This window comes from Pteropus alecto, unplaced genomic scaffold (assembly GCF_000325575.1).
Source record: "Pteropus alecto unplaced genomic scaffold, ASM32557v1 scaffold152, whole genome shotgun sequence".
NCBI lineage: Eukaryota > Metazoa > Chordata > Mammalia > Chiroptera > Pteropodidae > Pteropus > Pteropus alecto.
In genome coordinates, this window is record NW_006432227.1 from 10,604,331 (window position 1) to 10,629,459 (window position 25,129).

At 42.6% G+C, this 25,129-nt stretch overlaps 1 protein-coding gene across 1 annotated transcript in view; it reads left to right on the top strand.

Moving 5' to 3' along the window:
- Positions 1 to 4,126: 4,126 nt before the first annotated feature.
- Positions 4,127 to 25,129, top strand: part of RETREG1 (reticulophagy regulator 1) — an 80,167-nt gene continuing 59,164 nt past the window's right edge. Inside the window, exons 1-2 of the mRNA XM_006907123.3 lie at positions 4,127 to 4,238; positions 9,501 to 9,531. Of these exons, the coding sequence (XP_006907185.1) occupies positions 4,178 to 4,238; positions 9,501 to 9,531 (92 nt within the window). The 5' untranslated portion in view covers positions 4,127 to 4,177. The remainder of the gene's footprint in view (positions 4,239 to 9,500; positions 9,532 to 25,129) is intronic.

The following is a 25,129-nucleotide window of genomic DNA, read 5'->3' on the forward strand; positions in this document are numbered from 1 at the left end:
TAGCAGTTTTGTTATTAGGTTAAAATGTCTTTTTTTGGAAGATAAATGGCAATATTTGAAAATTAAATTATATGATGTGTGGGATTTGCTTCAAATAATCTTGGATGTGGGATGGGGAATGGGGGGTGGAGCTTAGTATGTGGGAATATAGAAAAAACCAGATTGGCCACGAATGGAGAATTGTGGAGGCTGGGTTTATTATACCTTAGCTCTCTCTTTTTGTATATTTTTTGAAGTTTACTAAAGTAGCGGTTTAAAAAAATAATCGGACAACCCAAGCTTTCCCAAATATTAGGCATTACCGTCCCAAGCCGTGGTGGAGGTGGCCTTCTCATCTGGCTGAGGATTCTTAATGACCCATGAGACCCTTGGCCAAGATGGCAGTTGGACCCTTGCCCAGGACACACAGGAGCATCTTCAGTGCTCTTTGGAGTTGCTATGGCAATGCTCTTCAAATGAAGTTTTCTGGAAGCTAGGGCTGTGGGTTGAAGCCCTGTCATTACCTAATTTTTCTATTCCTGGAAGATTGTAGCTTCCACTAAAAGAATAACTAATGACCTTCACTGTGTTAGTTGCTTTGCATTTCTTTGATTTTTTTTTTTTTTTTTTTAACTGAAGTGCCTTTTTCCTGGTTAGCTCTAAAGACCTTTATCCTTGAGGGAACTTTCTCTATCTCCTAGGGCTTGCCTGACTATGCAAAGAAGGCCATTCTAATGAAACACACTAATCTAACGTTTGCAGCTCCCCCCTGATGCTGTGTGGGTCAAACTGCGAGTGACGACTCATTTGTGAGTCACTTTAGTGCGTCACAGTCAGCATTTAAAAATATAACAGAATTGAATGGAAAGTATCCGAAGGCATTACAGATTGTAAGGAAAAATATTATTTTTTGAAATTTTGGTTTTATTTGTATATATTTAGATGTAAATGAATTTCTTACTGTGGGTCGCCATCAAAAATTTCGAAAACTGCTACTTGACTGTGACGTGGGGAACACGGTGAGGGCCTGACACACAGAAAATAGCAAGAATTAACCAAAGAGAAAATAAATGCCCCAAACAACCTTGATTAAAACAAACATAGGAGCTCAAAAAATAGAGTAAGCAGTGGTTGCTTAGTGGAGGAAAAATTACTATTACCGAAGACATGGATATTGGCATTATGGGTTGTCTTTTACGTTTGTTCCTTCCCTCTGTGCTTGTTTTTCACCGTTAATTCCCTTTGGGTAGCACAGTGCCTGGCCCAGTGTAAGCAATCCATAAGTAAATATTTACTGACTTCAAATTATACCACAAAGTGACAGTAATCAAAACAGCATGGTACTGGCAGAGAAACAGACACACAGACCAATGGAACAGAATTGAGAGCCCAGAAATATACCCACATATATATGGGCAAATAATTTTTGATGAGCCAGAAACACATAATGGAAAAAAGAAAGCCTCTTCAATAAATGATGCTGGGAAAATTGGAAGCCACATGCCAAAGAATGAAACTAGACTGCTATCTGTGACCATACACCAAAATTAGCTCAAAATGGATCAAAGACCTAAATATAAGACCTGAAACAATAAATTGCATCGAGGAAAACATAGATACTAAACTCATGGACCTTGCATTTAGAGAGGATTTTATGAATTTAACCCCAAAGACAAGGGAAGTAAAAGCAAAAATAAACAAATGGGACTATATCAAATTAAAAAGCTTCTGCACAGCAAAAGAAGTCATCAGCAAAACAAAGAGGCAAGCAACTAAATGGGAAAAGATGTTTGCAAAGATGCTCAACATCACTAGGTATTAGAGAAATGCAAATCAAAACCACAATGAGGTACTACCTCACATCTATTAGAATGGCTATTATCAATAGGACAAGTAATAACAAGTGTTGGAGAGGCTGTGGGGGAAAAAGGAACCCTCATACACTGCTGGTGGGACCGCAGATTGGTACAGCCACTATGGTAAACAGTATAGAGGTTCCTCGAGAAACTAAGAATTGATCTACCGTATGACCCAGCAATCCCTCTTCTGGTTATCTAACCCCCCAAATTAAAAACATTTATTTGTAAAGATATATGCACCCCAATGTTCAGTGCAGCATTATTCATGATGGCCAAGACATGGAAATAACCTAGTGTCTTTCAATAGATGACTGGATAGAGAAGACGTGGTATATGTGTACGATGGAATATTACTCAGCCGTAAGAAAGGTGAAATATTGCCATTTGCGACATGGTTGAATCTTGAGATAATCATCATGCTAAGCAAATTAAGTCAGAAAAAGTTAAGAACTATATGATTTTACTCATGTGAGAAATAAAACTGAAAGCAACAAACGAACAAGACAAATGACTCACAGACACAGACAACAGTTTAATGGTTACCAGAGAGAAAAGGGGAGGGGGGAGGTAGAAGAGGGTAGGGTAGGGGGTCAAATATATGGTGACAGAAGGAGATTTGACTTTGGTTGGTGAACACACAATGCAGTATACAGTGATGTATTATTGAACTGTACACTTGAAACCTATGCAATTTTATTAATCAATGTCATCCCAATAAATTTAATAAAAAAATAATAAAAAGCAAAAATGTAAAAAAAAAAAAGTATGTGACCAATAAAGGTGGTGTGTATTTCCATGGATGGTCAGAAACAACTTTTAGATTAAAAAATAATAATGTAATTATGAAAAAGGTTGCCCACCTTCTGGTAGAGGGCTTTACCTGCAACTTCACCAGCATCTCATGCTTACCTCTTCTCACCAAATGCATTGCATGACCTTCCAGTAAACGTCCTGGCCTCTGTGCTTCTTCTCTATCCCACTTCACCCTCTCTGCTGCCCCCAGACATTTTCTTAAACCAGTCATTTCATTTTCCTACTCTGTATCTTTGGCTTTCTCTCTATGGCCGGTATCGTTAAGATCAAACACCCTAGTATATCCTTCAGGGCCAGCATGCTCTACCCCAGTCTGTTTTCTCAGTGTCTTCTCCCTTTGCCAGTCTCCCATCTCTCCCATTCATCTGTCTCCTCCTGCTGGGGCCACCCCCAGAACACTTGGCATGCGCCGGGCACACCTCCCCCTTCCGTGACTCTGATCTTAGATCAGCCTCTCTCTTCCTCTGAATTGCATCCATTCTCCCAGACCAAGTTCAGGTGCCACTTCTGTAAATTTTCCTTTGCCTTAATGATTTCTTCTTCTTTGCTCATGTTCTGTTACAGTGCCTAAGACTCATTTCATTGCCTTGGACTTTGTTAGTTCATTCTGTGTTCGTGTCTCTGATGAGGCAGTAAGTTTCCAGAAGGCAGTATCCGTGTGTTCTTTAATTCTGCATATTCTCTACAGTGCCTTGCAATTAGCATTAAATGACTTATTTGTTAAGTTAATTTTTTAATATTAATTGGCATCTTGGACAATTAACTTGTGTAAAATGGGCTTTGACCTCTATATGAATCCTCAAAGCTCCTTGTGACTTTGCCATTCCATTCCTTCATAAGCCTCCCCGCCACCCCCCACCAAAAAAAAAAGTACTGTAGGGTTTGTGTGCTGTTCATGATAAAGGTATCTTTTCTTCTTTCTGAAGAGGAGGCGGGCAGATACACAAAAGAATAGTGATCTTAAAGCCTTAGCAAATTGGATTCTTAATAACGGCTATTTTTAAGAGGTTGGTAGGGAGGGAGTAGTAGTTAAAGAACTGAATATGGCATAAAAGAAAAACGTAAAACAGAGTGACAGCAAGGCTAGGACATCTACTGTAGCTACTCTGCATATCGGAAAACCCTGCAGCTCTGCCTTTTCAGCCCATCATAATTCTGTTTCAGGTCAATTCCATTCTCCATCTGTTAGCAGAGCAGTATTTGGGCCATACCCAAGACAGCACATCCTCCGTCCAAATTAGAGGTTAGAGCAGAAAGCCTAGCACAAAAGTACACACGCTCAAGCACTTTTATTTTGCTGACTTTGGTGCCTATTAAATAACTTTCATGTTGTCACGTTGGGGTAATTTCGAAAAAGTGAAATTGTCAAATGTATTTTTTGTTTCTGTGGCAGAAACCAAATTTAGGTTTTTTTTTAAAAAAAATAAAAGATAAAAATCCTCAAACTTTAATAATGATTTGTCTGTTTTTGCTGTGATAGGTTCTTTGCGTTGACTCCATGGAGAGTGTATCACCTGATTTCCGTCATGTTACTTGGGCGCGTTATTATGCAAATAATAAAGGATATGATTTTGTCTAGAACGAGAGGTAAGAAAACTCAGAATTCATTTTTATAGTTTAATTTTCTAGACCCTGACTGTCTGATCTTTGTGTAGGCACATTAACCGAGAAGTTCTTCGCAAAAGAGCAGAAAGCCAGATGATATGAGCATTGACTTTGCTAATTTTAAAGTTAATTAAATATTTATTTATTAAACATGTATTTAATATTCATTTCTTAAATAGTTATTTAACTGATGTTGTCCCTAGTCATAGCTACAGCTCTTGGGCAGAAGGTATGTCTGTTTGTTTCTCTTTTGGCTCTAAGTGCTGTTGTTAAATCCCGTTTTGATATTTAAGTAGGCTGCCATGAGGATAACAGTTAAGTAGTACATCCCACATGATGAAACTAGGCCATTGGAAATGGACTAGTTTCTATAAAAAATTTTTTTCTCCCTTAATGGACAAAAATAATTCAGGGCTTAAGAACAATTAGGTAATGGTTAAACAAAATTTAAAAATTAGTCGATGATGAAAAATGAATTCATTTTAAACATTAAGTTTAAAAGTTGGAACTTGAATTATTTTAAAATTTTTCCTAAGGTGTTTCCTGACTAATGTGTCTGTATTATAAATCTGAGTCAAGCTTTCTCATATTCAGCTGGGCCTCTTCTCCCAGGGTTTGAGCTAGTTTTATAAAATGGATAAAAATGCCTCCTTGGAATAATTGAGCCCCATGAACCTAAATGTGGCTAAGACTGATTTGCTTTAAAATAGCTAAGAGGAGGTTACAAAGAGGCGTTTTGATTTCACTAAATGTTACCCCAAGTGGAGGGATAATTTTGGTTGGAGTCCATGCTGTTCAATGCACATAAGGCCTCCCTAGAGCTCTAGCCCTGGCAGGGGGCTGGGGGCCTCATTGTGGGGGGGCCTTCTCCTGAACACCAACCCCAAGACCAGGGGTGTAAACTGTTGCAGATTCACCATCGTGGAGTTCTAAGGTGGACTTAAATCTGGTTTAGAGTTTAAGTCTTTGTAGATCTTAAACTAAATCGTGTGTAAACTATTTTTAGAAAGATGGTTTTGCATTGGTGTGTTTTAAGGTTCGAAGGTGATTCTTTCATCCGATGTTCTGGACGGTGGACAGATTTGTTTTTGCCCAGTTATCTCCTGAATCCCTAGATTGAGATTATATTCTTGCATGTGGTCTTCCTTCCTTCCCTCTCTTCCCTTCTCTCTCTCCTTAACCCCCTTTTCTGTTTCAGAGAACAGACTCCCTCACTTTTAACCCGAACAGGCACCTGCCCTGATACTCAGAGGTTGGGCTATCGCAGTGCTGTAGAATTGTACAGGGGCCAGTTGGATCAAGGCGTGGTGTTTCTGCCCTGGTTCGTAGCTGATGGAGGAGAGCCCGCTTTGCAACATCTTCACCCCCCAAAACCTCCCTCAGGGAAACGTAGAAGGAAAAGCTGCTTACACATTTTACCCGTAGTCATTTTAGCTCAGGAGAGGAGATTGGCACACAGAGCAAGCCGAGCATCTCGATGATTTTCCGTGGTGTGTCACGTTCGGTCGCAGCACAAGTGACGAGGAACGACAAACGCGGAAAGCCAAGGATGAGGTGGAAAACCTTTATAGCTGTTTCTCTCACTCTCGGCCCCTTATACAGATTGTTTGCAGCACTCATGTATTGGCTTGCTATTCTGGCAAGGCTGGGTCTTTCATATTTACAGATTGCAGGAAACCTCTGCATTGCAAACATTCAGTCCTTTAAAAACTTAAAAGTGATAGGGTTGAAAGACGACTGGCCTACAGGGTCTAGTTCTTCAGCTCATTCACTCCATTTCTTAGCTGTGAGGAGGCCCCATCACAGACGGTATTAATTCTTGTGGCCGCTGTAAGAAATTACCACAAATCTGGTGGCTCGAAGCAACAGAAATGTCTTCTCTCATAGTTCTGGAGGGCAGTCGTCTAAAGCCAGCATTGCTGGGCCAGAGTCAGGGTGGTGCGGGGCTGTATTCCCTCCAGAGGCTCTCGGGCAGGGTCTGTTCCCTTCCTCTTCCAGCCGGTGGTTGCTGGTGTCCTTGGCTTGTACCTGCATCACTGCAGTGTCTGCCTTCACGGTGGCATTATCTTCTCCTCTTTGGTCCGTGTCAAGGCTCCCTCTCCCTTCCTCTTGCAAGGACACTTGTGATTGCATTTGGGCCCCATCTGGACGACCCAGGATCGTCTCGTGATCCTTAGCTTGGTTCCATCTGGTGAATCCCTTTTTCCATCCAAAGTAAGATTTTGCAGTTTCCAGGGGTTAAAGCCCGTTGTCATCAGAAGCCGTTGTTCTGTCTACGGCCCAGTCTGGACCTCTTTCTCCTGTGAACCCGGAGAAGCCAGCGCATGCCGGGGGGCTCTGTAAGGGTCGGAGAAGAGGGTGGGTGACACAGAAGGGCCTTGGGCAGAGTAACAGTCTGCTCTGTTCAGCTGTGACGTGTCATCGGAACAACGTGGGGTTTGTTCCCTTGTCACTCAGTCTGTGAGCGCCTTTCCGTGCTGGGGCCTGCCATGGGCGCTGGGCTTCCAGTGGGACCCAGACAGACTGGCCTCTCTGCCCGAGTGGAACCCTCACGCTCCATCCGTAGAGCAGGCATTGGTCACAGGCCAGTCTTTCCAAGTTTTCTCCAGCTGACATTGCTCTGAATACAGCATTTCTGCTGCATGAAGGAAAAAAAAAAAAAAAAAGGAAGAACGGGATTAATTACTGTGCTATCCCAGCTCTCCCCAGCCTGTGACTGGAGAAACACTGAGGCCTGCTTTGTCCTCTGTAGCAAAGCCTTTTAAGACAAAAGACCCATTCGAGGCCCGTAAATAGTTGGCAGGAGCCTGACTTTGCAGGCCTTTCGGCCCCGGGCCCGGCTGTGATGAATTGGTCTCTGGGAGGCACAGAATCAGCTTCAGATTAGATCCAGATGCAGTTATGGTAACGCCACGGCTTCGACCAGAACTGCCAGCCGCTCCCATTAGCCGCCTTGGCTACGGCACCAGCAGCAAGGGAAGGGCCACCAAGCCGTGACGGCTCACGGGCTGTCCTGTCTCTTTCCGTCTCTCGACTTCCCCACTTCCCACCACATTTTGGGCTAAAGATATTAAACTTCTACTGTTAAGAATTTACTTATATCCTTCCTCCCCCTCCATTATTATTTTTAGTACTGTCTTAGGTGCTTGACATGAAATAGGCGAGCAACAGGATGGGGATGCTCCTTGTGAGTTAATCTTTGTGAAAACTGTCCACGCGTCTGTGACGAGTCAGCAGGGAGTGACCTGCGGCGCGATGACGTTTGCCTCACTCTTGCTGTTGTGAGCTTTGAGCGTGTGCCTCCTGCACGGACCCCTTCGCCTGGGTTCTGGGGGGCTCTTCTTCAGTGTGGTGATGCCTCCTGCAGCTGTCCACTCTCCCTGAACCTTTTCCTTCTCTCTCTCTCTGCAAAAGAACCAGAATTTCTGCCCAGCTGTCTCTCTCTGAGGTGCATCTCAACTCCTGCCCTTTGCAGTGGGAGGAGGGCTCAGCAGGGCTCCCCACGGCCGCCTGCAGCCTTTTCATCCACTGTCCCTTTGTGCCTTTCCTCCTGCGAAGTCCACACTGCTCGTTTGTGCCGCGTTCTGGTTGCCATTGAACGTGGCCGCTCCAGGAGCCATGGCCTGGGAACTGCGGTCCTCTGCGCACTCTCTATCCGCAGTCATTCCAGCTTGTGCTGTAAAGGCTCGTATGACAACCTGGGTTCGGGCAGCTACTAGCGTGACCTCATCTTAGACCTCAGCCTTTGGAGGTACTGTGTCTCCAACCCCCGCAAAGGCTGAAAGTCAGTCCTCAGTGGACCCCTCTATCTGGGCTTCCATCCTTTGCTCCCGCTGAACCAGCCCCTCACCCTCAGTTCAAGCGTTTTCCTGCTCAGCCTCCTGCCATTGCTCTGTCCCTCAGCCCTGTCCAGCCCCGACCTGGTCTACGCTTGGCGACTGCAGTGATGTCGTCCTCGCCATGCTAAACGTCCTTGTTCTCTTAGCCAGCAAACATACTCATTTTTTTTTTTTGTCCAATTTTTAATACCCAAACAAATCCGCAAACAGCCCATACTGTCATCTGCTTTTTTCCACTCCTGGCTCCTCTGTTGTCAGAGACATGTCATATGACAAGGTGCGTTAGTGCCTCTAGAATTTAGTCTAGCCAACTTTCCAGTATTAGTTGAGAGCTCACTAGTGCTAATAATTCCTTGGGTTCTTTTGTGTTGTGTATTTGCTTTGTTGTGACAGGCCATCTAATTGCAAAATACTTGAGGCAGCTTATGAGAAACAGAAAAAATAAGACCGCTTATAAGACGTCTAACAGAAGAACAGGAGTCTAATGCGGTGACGATAATTGAGCATGAGAATGATCTCTGCGCTTAGCGGCAGCCAAGGCAAAGAGGGAAACCAGGTCAACGGCACAATTCTGAGCATCTGATGAAAGGATATAAGCAATTTTGAGAAAGTTTTCCAGTGATTAAATTTTAAGAAGAATTTATCACTTAGATCCTGGATACTGAAGAACAGAAAAGACAACATCTTTGGCATTTGTTTGGTGGAAAATGCAGAAACTGCCTCATGGCCATTTCTTATATTGAACTTTATTAAAACTGATCACTAGGAGTATAATATTAAGACATAGGCCAGAGAAGAAAGTTACTGGGGAATTAAGAAAGCAAATGAAATCTAAGTGTATATATATATTTTTTTGTTTTCATTTAAGCGTGGGTATAAGCTCAAAACCTCTAAAGAGTGAAGATTTTTACTAAAGAGTGAATAGGTAAAAATCTCCTTTCTCAGATAAGAGGTCTTAGTTTCCCTTTTGTCAACACCGTTTCAAAGCTCACTTTAAATGCCACCCCTGTGTTGGTGGTGCCTTCTCGAGCAGCCACATCTCTCTTTCCCAGACTCCCGTGGTTTGTGCTTCTTGTACAGTTTCTACACGGCCTACCTCGGTTCGTGTTTACTCGACTGCATGTTTTGGCTGCCCCCCCCCCCCCCCGCAGTCGAATCCCTGAGGCAGAACCATGAGTTGTATAGTGTTCCTTCTTCCATGGTACCTGTCCAGGTGTTTTGCATGTAGTAGGATCTCAATAAATATTTGTGGACTAATTGCCTGAATTAGTTACGGTATCAAAGGTCATCACTCTATGATTGGTTAGTTTCTAGCATTTCAAGATCTAAGCATTGCATTTTAAAAAGGTCAGAATATTTGTAAGTGGAGAAATGCCTCTAGCTTCACATTTTATTTCTCTTGCAGGTGCACAGCTGTGGAGAAGCCTCAGTGAAAGGTAGGGAACTTTTCTCTCGGTGTTGTGGCTGATGGCAGGCAGGGTGGGGGGAGGTGACGGAGCTACCACGGTGGCTCTCTGAAGTATTTTAGTGACAGGGACCTAAATCCTCTAGTCATGAACAAGAATGGTAAAATAAAAGAAAATCAAGGATCAAGTTGAAACTCATTCTAGGAAACAGTTCATATCTCGCTATCATACTGGGCAACGTGAACGTGTGACAGCCAGCCGCAGCATGTGGGGACGGGAAGTGAGGAGAGGAGGTGTTTTCGTGGGGGATTTCCTTCCAGACTTCGTTCTGGGGTGTGAACGGCATTGCTGTAGCGAGAGAGGGACAGGGGACCCCGAGTCGTGGCCCTCTGCTGGAACATTCCCGCAGGGTTGACCACGCTGTCAGTTCAGAGGACTTTGGGATGGAAGAAGCAGGTGCAAGTCTCTTGGCGGGGGCGGTGGGTGCAGCAAATGTGGGCCCACCTCTTGACTCCTTGCCCAGCTGGAGACACGTCATTTCCCGTTCTGTGGGGCGTCGCCCACCCTGAAGTAACAGCGCTATTTCTGAGTGGGAGGGAAAAACCAGGCTTCGGTGAGGGGGGCACGAGTCACTTCAGCAGCTGTGCACGTGAGACGTGGGGAACAGGGAAGCGTAAGGACTAATATTCCAGTGAAATGAATTTTTATAGATACTTTTTAAATCCTGTCTTAAAAATATTCTTATATACTTAAAGTATAGTTGGGGTGCTCGATTTATATCAAAGCGGACAACGGGAAACGAATAAGGAGGACAAAACGATGACATTAAAATCTTATGGGAAAAAAAAAAACAGACCTTGGCGTTTTCTATGATGTACCTTTAACAGCTGTGCTCTTGGAAATAATGTTTATTCAGGCGTAAAGGGTAATTTTATGACCAGTTTACTTCTCGCTTTGTGAGAATTTCCGCTGTTAACGTCGAAGCTGTTTGAGTGTTTTGATAATCATTTGGAAAAAAAATATTAGCAAGCACAACAGGACCAAGGCACGCCCTTTGCTCATACTGGGTTTGGTCGGGGACTAAGCAGCTCCTTATAATATAAGGTTTTTTTTTTTTTTTTTTTTTAGTTTTATAACATTTCAGTACTTTGGGAAAGTGGCTATGTGCCCCCAAGGAGGGCACAATGATGGAAATAACCTTTTTTGGCAAGGATCGCATCCACTCCAGAACCGCCTGCACGTATTCAGGAGCACCCAATCTCCCATCCTGTCTTCAACCCCTCGGCTAGCGATCTTGCCAAGTTCATGTCTCTCTTGGCCTCAGTTTTCTCATCTGCTGAATGGGGAGGTCAGAGAGAGAATCATCTCGAATGTTTCTTCCAGTCCTAAAAAGCCTGTGGTGTGATTTGAGGGATTTGTGTGTTTGTAGTATTGTGATTTCTGGTAAGAAATATATATTTGGTCTCTGCCCCTGTTTCTGGCATAGACCTCCTAAAACCATTGGAATTTCCTAAGTGCCGAGGGAGATAAAGGTGTCTTATGTTAATGAGGTGACTTTGGGGAAGCACTTAAGGATGGGGGCTGGTTGCCAGGGGATTTAACAGTGACTAGAAGGTTGGAACATTTAGTCCCACCCCCTGACCCCTGGAGAGAGGTGAGGGGCTGGAGGTTGAATCAGTCACCAAGGGCCAATGATTTGATCAACCAGGCCTCCATAGAACCCAAAAGGACGGGGTTTGGTGGGCTGGTTGGTGAACACGTGGCCGTTTGGGGACAGTAGTACTCCTGGAGAGGGCATGGCAGATCGGTGTCCTGTCCCCACACCTTGTCCTGTGCATCTCTTCCATCTGGCCATCTCTAGGTTAGATGCTTTTATAATAAACCTGTGATATAGTAAGTAAAATGTTTCTCTGAGTTCTGTGAGCCACTCTAGCAAATTAATCAAGCCCAAAGAGAGGGGGCCATGGGAACCTCCAATCTGTAGCTGATGGGTCAGCAGCACAGTGGCACCCGGGACCGGTGATTGGTGTCTGAAGGGTGGTGAGCAGACTGAGTCCTGAACCGGTGGCATCCGACGCTGTCTCCACGTAGGTGGTGTCAGAATCGCGTTGAATTTTGGGACACCCAGTCGGTGTCCTGCACCGACTCCACACATTTGAGTTGGTGCCGGATTTATAACTGGTGATCAGAAGTTGGGATCAGAGTCAGAATCATTAGTGTTCGTTCTTCCTGTTGTCCTTGTACATTGTTGTTTGGCCAGCGCCTCTTTCAAAGTGACTTAATTCGCACTGGAAGGGACACTGCGGTTTCCATTGTTTCATTCTCTTCTCTATTCATCACACTGAACATGTAGCATTAAAATATTTTTTCCTCGAATTCTTCTGATGGTTTCATATGTTGTTTACAGCGTTTCTAGGCGCCTAGTCCTGGGTGCTGCTCATGTTCTTAGAACTGAAAAATTCAAAACGACTTTAGGGATAAAATGCAGTGGTGGATAAGAGGGCCCTTGGAGGCAGAGAGGGGGCTGCCTTGCTCCCGTGAGCCTTGTGGGCTTAGGGTCCTCCCACTTCCAAGGTCTCAGGTGCTGAGCTCAGAAACCTCGCTCTCACTGGCAGTAGTTAGAAATCGACCCCCACCCACAGCCTGCTCAGCGGGGAGTCCCAGGCTGGTCAACCAGCCTTAGTGGCCCCTCTTTCTAGCACCGACCAGCAGTGTGTGTCCAGTCTCCGAATGGGCCAGACCGTCTTTGTGGGACTTTAGTTGGTTCACTTATGGACCATAAAAAGGAGAATCAAGTAATGGACCATTCTCCCTTCTTAAAGCCATTGTAAGCTTTTAAGTGAAAAGGAAGCGCCTTGAAAAGGGAACCTTCGTGCACTGTTGGTGGGAATTTAAAATGTTAGGGCCACCTGGTATGGAGGCACCTCAAAAACTTAAAACTACAGCTACGCTATGATCCAGCAAAGCCACTGTTGGGTATATATCCAAAGAAAATGAAAACAAGCTCTTGAAGAGAAACCTGCACCCCATGATTATTGCAGCATTATTCGCAGAAGCCCAGACATGAAAACAACCCAAGTGTCCATCGGTGGATGACTGGATAAAGAAATTTGGTATATATTCGCAATGGAATATTATTCAGCCATTAAAGACAAGGAAATTCTGACATTGGCGACAACGTGGATGAACCCTGAGGACATTATGCTCAGTGAAATCAGTCACTTATATGTGGAACCTAAAAAGGCTGAACTTGGAAAAACAGAGGAGATTGGTAGTTGCTAGGGGGTGGGGGTGGAGTGGGGGAAACAGGGAGATGTTGATCAAAGGGGTGTGAACTTGCAGTTGTAAAGGGAATGAGTCCTAGGGATCTAGTGTGCAGTCTGGTGACTGTCATTAACAACACAGTATTGTGTCCTTGAAAGTTGCTAATAGAGTAAATTTTAAATGTTCTCACCACCACCACCACCACGACAAAACAGTAATTGTCTGAGATGAAGGATAGCGTAATCTAACCTTATTGTGGTCAATATTTTCCATTATACACGTGTGTCAAATCATTATGTTGTACACCTTAATTTATACAATGTTTTATGACAGTCATATCGCAATAAAGCAGGGGAAAAAGGAACTCCTTCCTTACCTGTCTATACCTAATGGCTTGTTGTTTCGCAGACTATTATTTATACTTTGAGAGAATTTATTTTTGTCAGCTAAGCTAAGCTTAAAGTATTTCCTTCAAAATTGAGCATAAAGATGATGGTATGTATGTGCACTTATGCATGTGTGTAGTATTTCTGGATGTGTAAAGGGTATTCATTAAGTTCCCATGTGTTATACTTAACTAGTACTTAACAGTAAATCCAGCATCTAATTTCTGAAATTGTCATCAACAATAAAAATTGGATAATTTCAATCACATGCCATTCACATACTGGTTTTTGTACTTGGAAAATTCATTTTGAGCAAACGAGACTCAGTGGATAAATTCCCAGAAGGGCTCGTGCTTGTCCTACTTTTTAATAAACAGTAAGTTCTGACTCTACAGTCTGTGAACAGGATTTATACAGAGCCGTCTGTCAACCTACCCAAATTAACGTCTTTTATGACTCATTCCTAGTATTGAAATTAAATCTGATCCATAGTATAGAATAGCTTTTTATTTCTGCATGTGACTGTTAAGAGCTGACCGAATAAAATCCTCTGTTAACAAAGGAAAAATTGTGCGTATCACCTTTTAAAAACAAAGTTGTATTCAGTTAGACCAAGTTTTTCTAAATAAGTATAAATTAGAAAGAAATGACTTTACTTACATTATATACTAATCATTCATTTTTTAGCTAGTTCTTTAATAGTTTTGTATATAATAACTGAGATTAATGAGCTGTTCTCATCGTAAATCTTGTTTCATTGTTCAGTGCCAATTTACAGAAAATACAGGGATTTTTTTTTTTTTCATGGCAGCTAACAATTTTGAAAATTATGGCTGAGAGCCTTGGGGTTTTCTAACAGATGTTGCACAATCCCCATGCCTCTGGAAGGGTGTCCTTCACAGGAAGTGAGGCGTTTGCCTTACCTTGAGCTGGCTCTTCAGGGCACAACAGAGAATTAACGGTCAGTCTTTGTAGAGTCAGCAAAGGTTAGTGAGACCTGTGAGCTTTATGCCTCTAGCTTGGTCACATTGTGGGATGACTCCCCTTAGCCTGACTCTCTCACCTGCTCAGGAGAAGCATTCGGTGGTCCCACTTCATGGGAGGAAATGTCCTTTGTCTCGTCAGCTCCCAGATAACTGCCAAAATGTTCTAGCACGTTCTATTCCCCACCCTACTCCTCAGCCCAGGAAAGAGGAACCAAGAATCTTTTATTATAAAACCCAAGTCCTGAGCTTGCCCCAGCTCATATGCCCAGAACGAACTGGAACATTTAAATAAGAGATGTCTAATTAAATCCCTGAGCACAATATTATGTCTCCGTTAATAGTGAAAAGTCATCTAGCGTTCGTTAAATTGTCTCCTCGGAGGAACAGAATTTAGTGAGAAGATGGTGTTTTCTATATTTATGACTCATCGTTACTCATCAAAATTGCAACTAGGGTGAATTACCAAATAAAACGCATGAAATAGTCATGTGTGTTAAGTAACAAAAATTCAACCAGGTAAATTTTAAAGATGCAATTGGCTTTATGGGATGATTTATGAATCGGGCAGCATCCCATCTAGCATATAGAAAATTGCTCCAAGGAGCTATGCAGAATGGAAGGCTTTTATAGGCCAAATCGGGGGGAGGGATAAGGAAAGAGCTGATGACCTCATCTTCCTTTGGGGGAGAGAAAGGGCCTGTGTAGCAGATCACCTCGTTGGCGCTCATCAGAAAATTCTAGACGGACCAGTTAAGATTACATTCCTGGGGAAGGTTGAAACTGCAGTTAGGTAAGGTATTAAATATTGGTTTGGTGACATGGGCTTAGCACAGGTGACTCTATTTTGGTCCAGTTGTTTCTTTCTAACACACAATAGCTTTAAAAATTTCTTTGTTATTTAGGCGTGACAATGTTCTGACTCTTGCATTGAAACTACTATATTTTACAATTTTAGCCCTTTCGAATGTGTCTACAAGTCACCTTGTAACTAACTTATGTTTGTAACCCGGTGCTCATACCTTTCTAGTAAGGGATACCGTTTGGAAACTGTGTTTTTAGTTTAATTATAGTCTGTAGACAGGGAGCCACATCTCCATGAGTTTTAAAAGAAAATCTTGCTCTGAAGGATACATTTGATTGGATTAAATTAAAAAAAAATTATGTTTCTTAAGAGGAAAAAACTTACTTAAATTCAGAATATGCTGGATTTTAGCATAAGCATATCTAGGCTTGAGTAAGTTTTTGGCTGAAGGTGTCTGGGCTAGCCTGGGAGCTAAGCACCACTTTTAAAGTCTCTACCCTGCCAACATGAAAATCCAAATAGGCCTTTTATTCCCTTTTAAAAAATAATAATTGAGCACAGTTCTGTAGTATGTATTGCACAATGGAGAGTCAAAGCCCTTTTCTTCCAATGTCAAGGAAGAACAGATCCATTCATTAATGGAGCGATAGCGAGCTCTTAGCCAGAGCTCCTGAGATTGGGTCTGACAGTTCCTCAGAGCCCTTCATCTGGATTCCATTTTTTTTTTAAATTGTACTTTGAAAATTATCCCATATGCAGACAAGTATGGAACAAAGGACTACCAGCAATTTTTTAAGGCTGTTTTGAAAGACAATGAGATGAAGAATTCTGCTTAATTCTTCACTGTCGATAGTGAACCAACATAAAAAATTATTTAGTATGTTTTTAAAAATGCCTCATGCTAGACATTTAAGGGCCATGCTTTTCTCTCAGGAGTCTGTCGAACTAAAGTACATGCCTAGAACATGCGTTCAGGGGAAAAGCTCTCCGTGAAATTGATGTGGATCTTCCTGACAGCAACTGATAAATTTCTTGAGATATTAAAAATAAAATGAAAGAGGAAGTACATTTCATAGCCCCCGGCTTCACTGACAAGGCAGTAAATTGTGAGACCTGTTCCTGGGGGCATATTCCTTTCATGAGTAACATATTCTCCTTATATTCAAGCAGATTTATCAAGTCATAACATGGGTAAAAAACCAGGGGTCGGGCTCTCTGTGGGTCTGGGAGCAGCAGCCTTCAGGTGGCCCTGAATGACTTACTGCTTAGGCCTCCTTAAGTGAAAAGTACTCCATATTGCATTTTCTATAATTTTTGTTTTTGATAGTTTTTAACATCTCTTTAAATTAATGCAACACTATAGAAATCTGATTTAACATGAGTTCAATCGCCATTTCTTCCTCATTATTTTGGAACTCCGTTTTTGCATCGTTAGAAGTGTGTGCGCATTGTCATTCCCCAGGACAGCCCCTTGGGTCTCTGCTGCCACTTTTCTTTATTTTATAGCAAATGAAAATTCAAACTCCAGTCATTTAATTCACGTTTGCAGATTTTCTTAACCTCGTGCTTACTAGGTTTGATTAGGTGATAGATCTTGAATTATTAAAGATCGGAAAATGTAGTTCATTTCATAATATATGAAATAATTAAGCTAGACTAATTGTTATTTAATAGCATTCTTGCATCAATAAATTTACATTACCAGAGAAAGAAGAATGATTAGTAGTTAACATTTATCTTAACTTGCCCCGGCCTATGTTGCAATTATTTGAATATAAATTAAGACTTCACTGGTATGTTGGAAGTTTCTCTCTCTCTGTCTCTTTCTTTATTGTTCCCAAACATTGTTATTTATAGTCATATTTGCCTAGTTGCATTTAAAATATAACTTTTTTATTTTAAAAGTAACACACGCTAATAGAGAAAAGTGAAAATACAGGAAACTTATTAAAAGATGAAAACCCAAATGCCTCATAACCCCATCACCTAGAAATTAAACTCACTTTCAAGTTTATTTTTGTTCAGTCTTTTGGTAAAATTATATATGTGCGTTTGTTCACATATCGAATGCTTTATTGCCAGAACTGCTAGGCATTTATGGGAGAAAAAAAACAACAACTGTGTCCTCATGGAGTTCACCTTCTAGCGAGTGAGCCAGAAAATAAGTAAGTTACTGCAATACATGATGTTAGATGGTGAACAGTGTTCAAGAGACATTGAAGCAGTAGAAGGGGTCACGGAGTCTGAGGGTGGGCAGGGAGGGTCAAGTTGTAATAAAATGCTCAGGAAAGACCTTCCTGAAAAATATTTTTGAGCGAAGACTTGCAGGAGGTGAGGTCACAGTGGATCGTGTCTGAAGGAAGAGCTAGGCGGATGGAACAGCGAGTGCAGAGGCTCTGAGGCAGAAACTGTAAGAGGGTGATTTTTTTTTTTTTTAATGGAACCATAGTACCATAGTAACTGGAGTAAATAAAATATTACATAGCTCATTCAGATCATGTGGTAAAAGAGTATGCAGGGATATGAAAGTCTACCCTTTATTGCTAATTATTAAAAAATTGTAGATTCAAAACAAGGGCAGGCAGGTGTAATGCACAGATATAATTATATGTTGGTACATAAATGTGGTATCTCTGTGCGAAGGGAATATAAGTATTTTTTGTTTTCTTGATTTTGTTTACCCTTATTCTCCCTTTCTCTATAATGAACGTGCTTAGCCTTTATCATGAGAGGAGACACGATACTCAGTGAAGGGGGGGCGGGGGTGGCGTCCTGCTGGGCAGGGTTGGCCCTGCAGCCGTGGACGTGGGAGGTGGCACATGGGTCGCCACAGGCAGCACCAGGGCAGGTATTCAGTTCACCCAAGTGCCGGAGGGCTGCCGTCCAGAAACGGGGCTCCGGTTACTAGGAGAGAGACCTGCAGCACCCAGTTACTAGAGACAAAGGTCAGGGCGGAAGTCCAGAGAAGCAGCCGGGCTCGATGGAGGGGCGGAGCCTCAGAAATAAGGCGGAGACATATGGCCTGGCCGGCCCACGGGCCACTTGACACTGGGTCTCATAGGATTGGGGTGAGGAAGCGCATGACTAATGTATTATTAACTCATAAGATAAAATGATTATTTCCAAGGTCAGGTGGAAATAATTCTTCCTACCTGAGGCTCAGCAGCAAGCCCGAAGTTGAGCCTCCAGGTACAGGCGAAGGGGCCTGAGTGCATGTTCTCATGATTCAGGTATCTGTCCTCTAAGAACGTTTCCTTCAAGTAAAACTTGGAAACTCTTTGTGTCATCCAGAGTAAGACTGTATCTCTGTCCTTATGCTCCAAACTATAGTCTTTGGGACGTTCAAACAAGCATGAATCTGAGAAGACGTTGTGTTCTCTTCTGAACAACATACTCCTGGGTTCTGTCGGCCCTTCTATCTGTTCATCTATCAGATATCAGCTGTCGATCTGTTAGTCTATCAATCTACCTACCTACCTGTACATATTCCTTAATTATATTTTACTGGTCATATTTGGTATATTGAAGAATATTTATAATCTATACATAAGTTGTAAGATATTATAATGAACACACATGCACCTGTCCTCCAGCCAGGACTGACACCATGTGACCCACCCACACCAGCGGCCTCCCCACACCAAAGGCAAGCACAGTGCTGAACTTTGTGCTCTTCATTCCTTTGCTTTTAAAAATGCATAACTATGTGTGTGTGCACATATAAACATAGGTATAAATATACATATGCATTTAAATTACATATATATGTATTCCTAAGTAAAATTTTTGTTTTTGAGGGCTATACAAATGGTACCATATTTATGTAGTCTTCTGGAACTACAAAGTGTTTTAGCATGAAACATTTTTCAAAAAGATTATTAATCCATGTTGCTGTGTATAGCTGTGGTTCATTCATTTTTATTGCTGTATAATATTCTGTCGTGTGACTATACCATAGTTTCTTTATACTTCTGTTTTTCACTGGACATTTGATATTTTTTTACCAGACTGCCCATTGCTTTGTGAGTTTCTGAGTTTACTATATAGCAGCACCAAAGGTCACAAAAAAGAAAAAAAGTAAATGCCTAACACGTAAAACGATGGTTTCCTCAGCCAGGATACTGTATGTTCGAAAGCTTGTGTAATATCTGAACCAATTCTTGGGCTCTGACACCTATTTTAGAAATATTGCCTTGCAGGACGGCACCTATTTTAGAAATATTGCCTGGCTGGGCGCCACTAGGGGGCGTACAGGAGATGAGACATCAGCATGTGGGAGAAACTAAGAATAACACGGCTACTGTTGAAACCCAGCTGCTGGCTCCAGAGTGTACCTGCACATTTCAGCAGGGCAAACACTTTAGTATTGCTCCAGTTACAAGAAGAAAATCCAATTAAAGGCTATGTCTGTATCCATACACGTCGTATGCATAGGTACACATGTATTTTAATGTAGGGGGAATGAAAAAAATGAACAGGGCGTAAGAAGAATGATAGAAAGATGCATCAGTGGAGAATTAGACAGACTGCGTGGGGAGGAAATTCACAAGTCCATGACAGATGACTGCGCTCCTGAGTTTTGGGACAAGCTGATGATTTTCGAGACCTCGAAGAACTCAGTGGCACTTCGAGTACATCACCATCTTACTGCTTATTTCCATCCTCTGCCTTGTGAAACCTGTTGAATGTTGTTTGTTACGAGCTCTCCCAAGTCTCTCCTTCCCTCACTGATTTCCGACTCAGTACTTGTTCCTCTCTTGGAAATGAATGGAAAGACAGATTTTTTCCTCCCACAGAGCTCTAGACTTTCTTGAATCTCAGATCTCAGAAAATCCCTTAGTTTGTGCTTGTGTAGAGAGAAGACTTCTTGGTGAGTCGTTGGCCCTTAGGTGTGAACGGATCTGTGAAATATTGAGGCCAAAGGTCCCTGCTTCCTAGAAAAGTATCTAAAGGAAATGGCCGCTGAAGCCTGTCCTCAGAACCGCAAGCCCCGCCCCCCGCCCCCTCGCAAAGATGTCCCAAAACCTGTGGCAATGTTCCTTCCATGGTAAAAGGGACTTTGCAGAGGTGACTAAGTTAAGAATCTTAAGATGGGGGGATGATCCTGGATTATCCAGGTGGCCCAGTGCAATCATCAGGGTCTTTATACGAAGGAGGCAGGTGATCAGCGAGAAGGAGGTAAGCCGCTGGCTTGAAGATGGAGCAGGAGGCCACGAGTCAAGGGATGGACAGGGAGGAAGAGAATGAACAGGCGGGCGGCCTCTGGAAGGTGGACGAGGCAGTGACTCCCCTCACCCCAGAGTCTCTGGAAGGAATTTGCAGCCTGGCAGATCCGTTCTAGACTGTGATCTCCAGAACTATATGATAAATCTGTGTGGTTTTAAGGCACTTAATTTGGTAGTTTGTTACAGCAGCAATGGAAAGCTAATGTAGTGTCCTTATATATGAGAGAACCGGCTTTGTTTGAGAATGTGGAGGGCAGTTTTGCCGGCTCACATGTCTCCTGAAGAAACAGTTTGATCTAGTGGGCGAAAAGTATCCTGGAGGGTTAGAGTGATGATAGCCCAAGGGATCAAGTTGATGAGACAATGGACAGGGACAGGGAACCCAGGACAGGCCGGGAGAAGGTTCCCCCTGGGCAGGTAGGAGTAAGAAAGCCTGAAAAGAGAAACGTGGCCGAGAAGAGCCACAAAGACACTGTGCTTGGATTCGGGGGCAAAGAGCATTTCAAGGAGGAGGCAGTCAGTTGTATCCTAAGAGCACAGAGGAAGGTCACTGGATTGAATTAAAATGTTTGTGGAGACCTTTATAAATAGTTCTTCACGCTTTTTGTTTCTATGTCTGGAGGAGGAGAGGTCTTTTGGAGTGAAAAACCAAAGATGAGAAAATGGAGGTAGGTAGTGTGAACCACATATTAGAAAATTGGTGGTGAACAAATGGACAGAAATTAAACAGTGACCAGGAAAAGCAGCAGCTCATCTTTAGTTGTTATGATTATTATTTTTTAATCGTTATGATAAAATATACCTGATGTGTAAAATTCGCCGTGAGTGACATTTAGCACATTCACAGTGTTGTGCGAACAGACACCACCACGACCTTGTTCCGGAAGCTTTTCGTCACCCCAAAAGGAAATCCTGTAACCATGAAGCGGTCACTCCCCATTCCCCCAGCCCTGCAGCTCCTGGCAACCACGAATCTGCTTTTGGTCTGCATGGATTTGCGCTATTTTGACTATTTCACACGAGTGGAACCGTACAACGCGTGGCCTTGTTTGGTCTGGCTTCTTTCACCTTGTGTAATGTTTTCAAGGTTTATCCATGTTTTGGCACGTGTCAGTTCTTTGTTCCTTTTCGTGGCTGAGTAATATTCCACTGTTTGGATCTACCCACATTTTACTTATCTAGTCATCAACTGATGATCTTGGTTGTTTCCACCTTTTGACTAATGTGAATAGTGAGGTGCTGGAGGTTTTCTTTTCTTTTCTTTTTTTTTTTTCTTATTTGGTTTTGTTTTTCGAATAGAAAGGTGTGACCATGTGAGTGAAGGAGAAGAGCAGCGTGGAGGGGCTGGACTGTGTTCGACCAGCAAACGGTGCCTTGCACTCGCTGCCCGCCTGCTGGGAAGAACTTGCAGGAAGGGTCTGGCCTGTCACTAGGGGCCAGGATTATGGCTGGGGCAGAGGTGGACCTGGGCAGGTGATTGGCTTGGCTCATAATCCGTTAATCTCCACTGGAAAATTGAAGACGGCGTTAGGTAAGTTGGCAAATGCTGGAATGCCAGCTGGGGAAGTCGAATTGCAGGCAGCCTCAGTGCCTCCAGCAGCAAGAGCGATGCTTCAACAGGAAGAACACACGACTGTGCCCTTCACTTGTCATTTTAGTCATGTTTCCCTTTCAGTTCTTTTCAGAAAGAGGAGAGATTATGCAGGAAGGAGGGAATCGAGGGCAACCACATTATTATTTAGAGGTGTTTGGTAAAAAAAAAAAAAAGAGAGGAAAAAGGTGTACGATGCAGTACCTTATTGGGTGGATTGCATTACTCGTGGGCTGTTTGTTAGTTTTTTTTCAAGGCTATTCTTACTTGTGCTTGTTTTTAATACCTGAACAACTGGGAGAGAGAACTTATAATCCTGCAGTCATTTGGCTTGTATTCTTAGAGAGTATTTTTAAACTATAATTTCAGAGCCATCTAATGCCATTTAAACCACAAGAAGTGCTTTCAGTATTCAGTTCTCCTAAACTGCAAGCTTTACATTTCACATTTTGAATAGTATTATTACTTACACCTGAAAACAAATTTTTAAAAGATCTTTTCCTTGGTGTTTGCTTTAATTTCGAGGAGTGTCACTTGTTGTCTTTATTAAAATGACTGATGATATTTTCAGTCATGACTCAAGAGTCATCTGCCTTTGGAAAGAAAACTGTCTGAATCCCAGCGCTTATCAAGCTCAACATCCTCAAGTCAGAAATGGATATTTATTTTGAATAAATCGCACATTTAAAGACTATTTCTCTGGGGCTGCGTCGGAATGAAATCATCTTACTTTAAAGGGCTTTTAATGGATATACCATGCTTGGAATAGATAATGAAGACTCAGTGATTGAGAAAAGTTTGATAAAGAAGAGAAACTTGTATTTTAAAATTGAGAAATGGATCTGAGATTGATTCGGGGTCAAAACAGGACCGTGCCAATCTAGGTCCTCGTTAAACTGGAATGGAAAAGGCCACCCTTTTCCACGGTCTGGCTCACGTACGAGATGTTCAGTAAATGCCTCGGTGATTAGTCGAGCCAGTTCTAATTGCCTAATGGAAGGGGAGTCGTGTTCCTGGCTTGCGGATTTATGCTTTTCGTGTGGAGTACGTGGAAAGTTAGAGATTAACTTAGTAAGTTTGTCTTGGTTCCTTGTTCAAGGCCTAAAGTGTGCCGGCAGTGAAAGAATACACGGCTTATAATATATGAATTTTCTCCCGCCGGTGAGAATATAGGACCAATAATTTAATCAATACTGGGAGTTAGCTAAAATCCTAGGGAAAGTTTTCCTTTTGATACTGATAACAGATTTCTGGAATGGAAAACAAGTGATTCTTTGTAGGCAGGTGATTTTGAGAAGTAGAGGCCAGGGAGAGGCAGGTGAGCCTGATGGGACTGGGCCGGGGCCCCGATGTGGCATAAGTGACGTTGCCCAAGCTCATCGCCTAGACTTCACCTGGGGTTCCCGTCTTGCCTTCTCGCCCATTTCGAATTTAATAATGAGGGTAAGTAGAGGGAATGAATTGGTTGACACAAGTCATAGGAATGCAGAATTAGAGAGCAGGATGAAGCTGCAGGTAAATCTAAGCCTCCGAAAAAGATCCTGATGAAATGAAATCATTTAGATGACCTGTCCCGCGCTCCTGGAGAAGGGGGTGTTTGCTCGTCCCTTCGGTCACATGGTTCCAGCATCTCGCCACCTGTTTAGATACTAAGAAGAAGTGCTCCCTTTCATACTCTTTTTGGAAACTCTTTCCTGCCTGTTACTGTTGAGCTCTGGGACTCCTGAATTACGGGAGTTATTTTGGGGATGTTGTAGATTCTCCGGCGTGGATGGACCGTTTCAGTCACATACTACCTTTGCCCGTTTATATTCTGACACCTTTGGGAGATAACTTTATAGCCAGTAATGCGGGTCTCGCTTTGTGGTTGGAGTCGGGGCGGGTGGGAGGGAGTGTGAGTCATGTGGCAGGGTCACCTAACGTCAAGACAGTATCAAGGTCAGAGACATTAACCACACTCCTGATCACCCTCCCCTCCCCTAGCCCTGGAGGCTGATAGATCCTGGCTCCTCACTCCTGTAAAAGGAGGAAAGATTCCAGACAAAAGAAAAGTGGCTCTGTATAATTTTTTTTTGGGGGGGGGTCAAAAAGGTTATAATATACTATACTCGAGATTCCTTAATTTTTCTTAATCGGCAGTTCATGAAACCGAATAGAAACACGGTGGATAATGAATGCATTCCGACTCCCTGATCTGCCATTCTTTTCTCTTCATTGCATAAGGACTTGCCATGCTTAAGCGAGCATAACCATCTCAGCGGCATCCAGTCAGCATTTATTTCTTCCTCGTGTGTCTGTGAGTCAGCTGGGGTTCGTCTGGTTTGCGCTGGATGTGGCTCCACGTTTTGGGTTGCATCCAGGCCTGCTCCTCACTCTTTCGGCCTTGTTGGACCAGAGGCCATCAAGGGCATATCGTTATGTTGGTTTTTAATCTGTGTTCAGAGCATTTTTTGTGCATATATATTTTTCTCACTTATGGAATATAAACTTACAAGTCCAGTCTCCCTGTTTAGTTTTGAAGATGGCTACTATAACTACTTTTTTGCTAACTCTTAGGTGGTTCTTGAATTTTGGGCCATAATTATTAGTTTTACCCAGCACTAATTTTAAGGAATTTACTCAATACCTTATTCTTCTCTCTTTCAAAATCAGAACGGTTTTACCCAGTAAGAATTTCAGGAGATGAAATTATTGGCACAGTTAACATTATTATGGCATATTAGCGTGTATTCATATATTCAGAGCTAAAGGGCTTTATCAAACCTGCTGTTATAGGGCTGAACATACCATATACCTTTATATTTATAGAAGGGCCTCTCTGTACACACTGAAAGGGAAACTTGGAAGAACCAGATATATCCTTTGGCAGAATCATCCACCTATTTCTGTAGCTTAAATTAGTGCTGTTCAAACAAGAGTTAATGTTTTTGTATCATAGATGAAATTCCCATTGTTGGTAACACTCATGGTTGTTCAACAAAAGTTAACAGAGAGCCAACTGTAACCTAGGCTCTGTGAGAATATGGTTGAAACCTGAACGTAGAGTGTTTTCAAAATGTTACTTTTATTCTGAGAAAAACAAATTTTCCTGTTACCTCTGCAAGAATTCATTCGCTGTCTGTGCTTTCCCTCGATCAAATATTTTTTATCTTGGGCCTGACTTTGAAATTCTGCACTTGAACCTCTTGTGATATTTGTAAAGGGATGAAGCACTTTATCCATGTCAATCTTTTTGTTTGAGACTAGAGAACTGGAGGGGACAGTTTCCTTGGGTACTATAGGTCTCTAACAGCTGCTATTTTGGATTCCTGTTTGAACTTTGGGGCCACTTTCCCTGTCGGTGTCTTGAGCTTGATCAGCGGCTCCATTCTCTC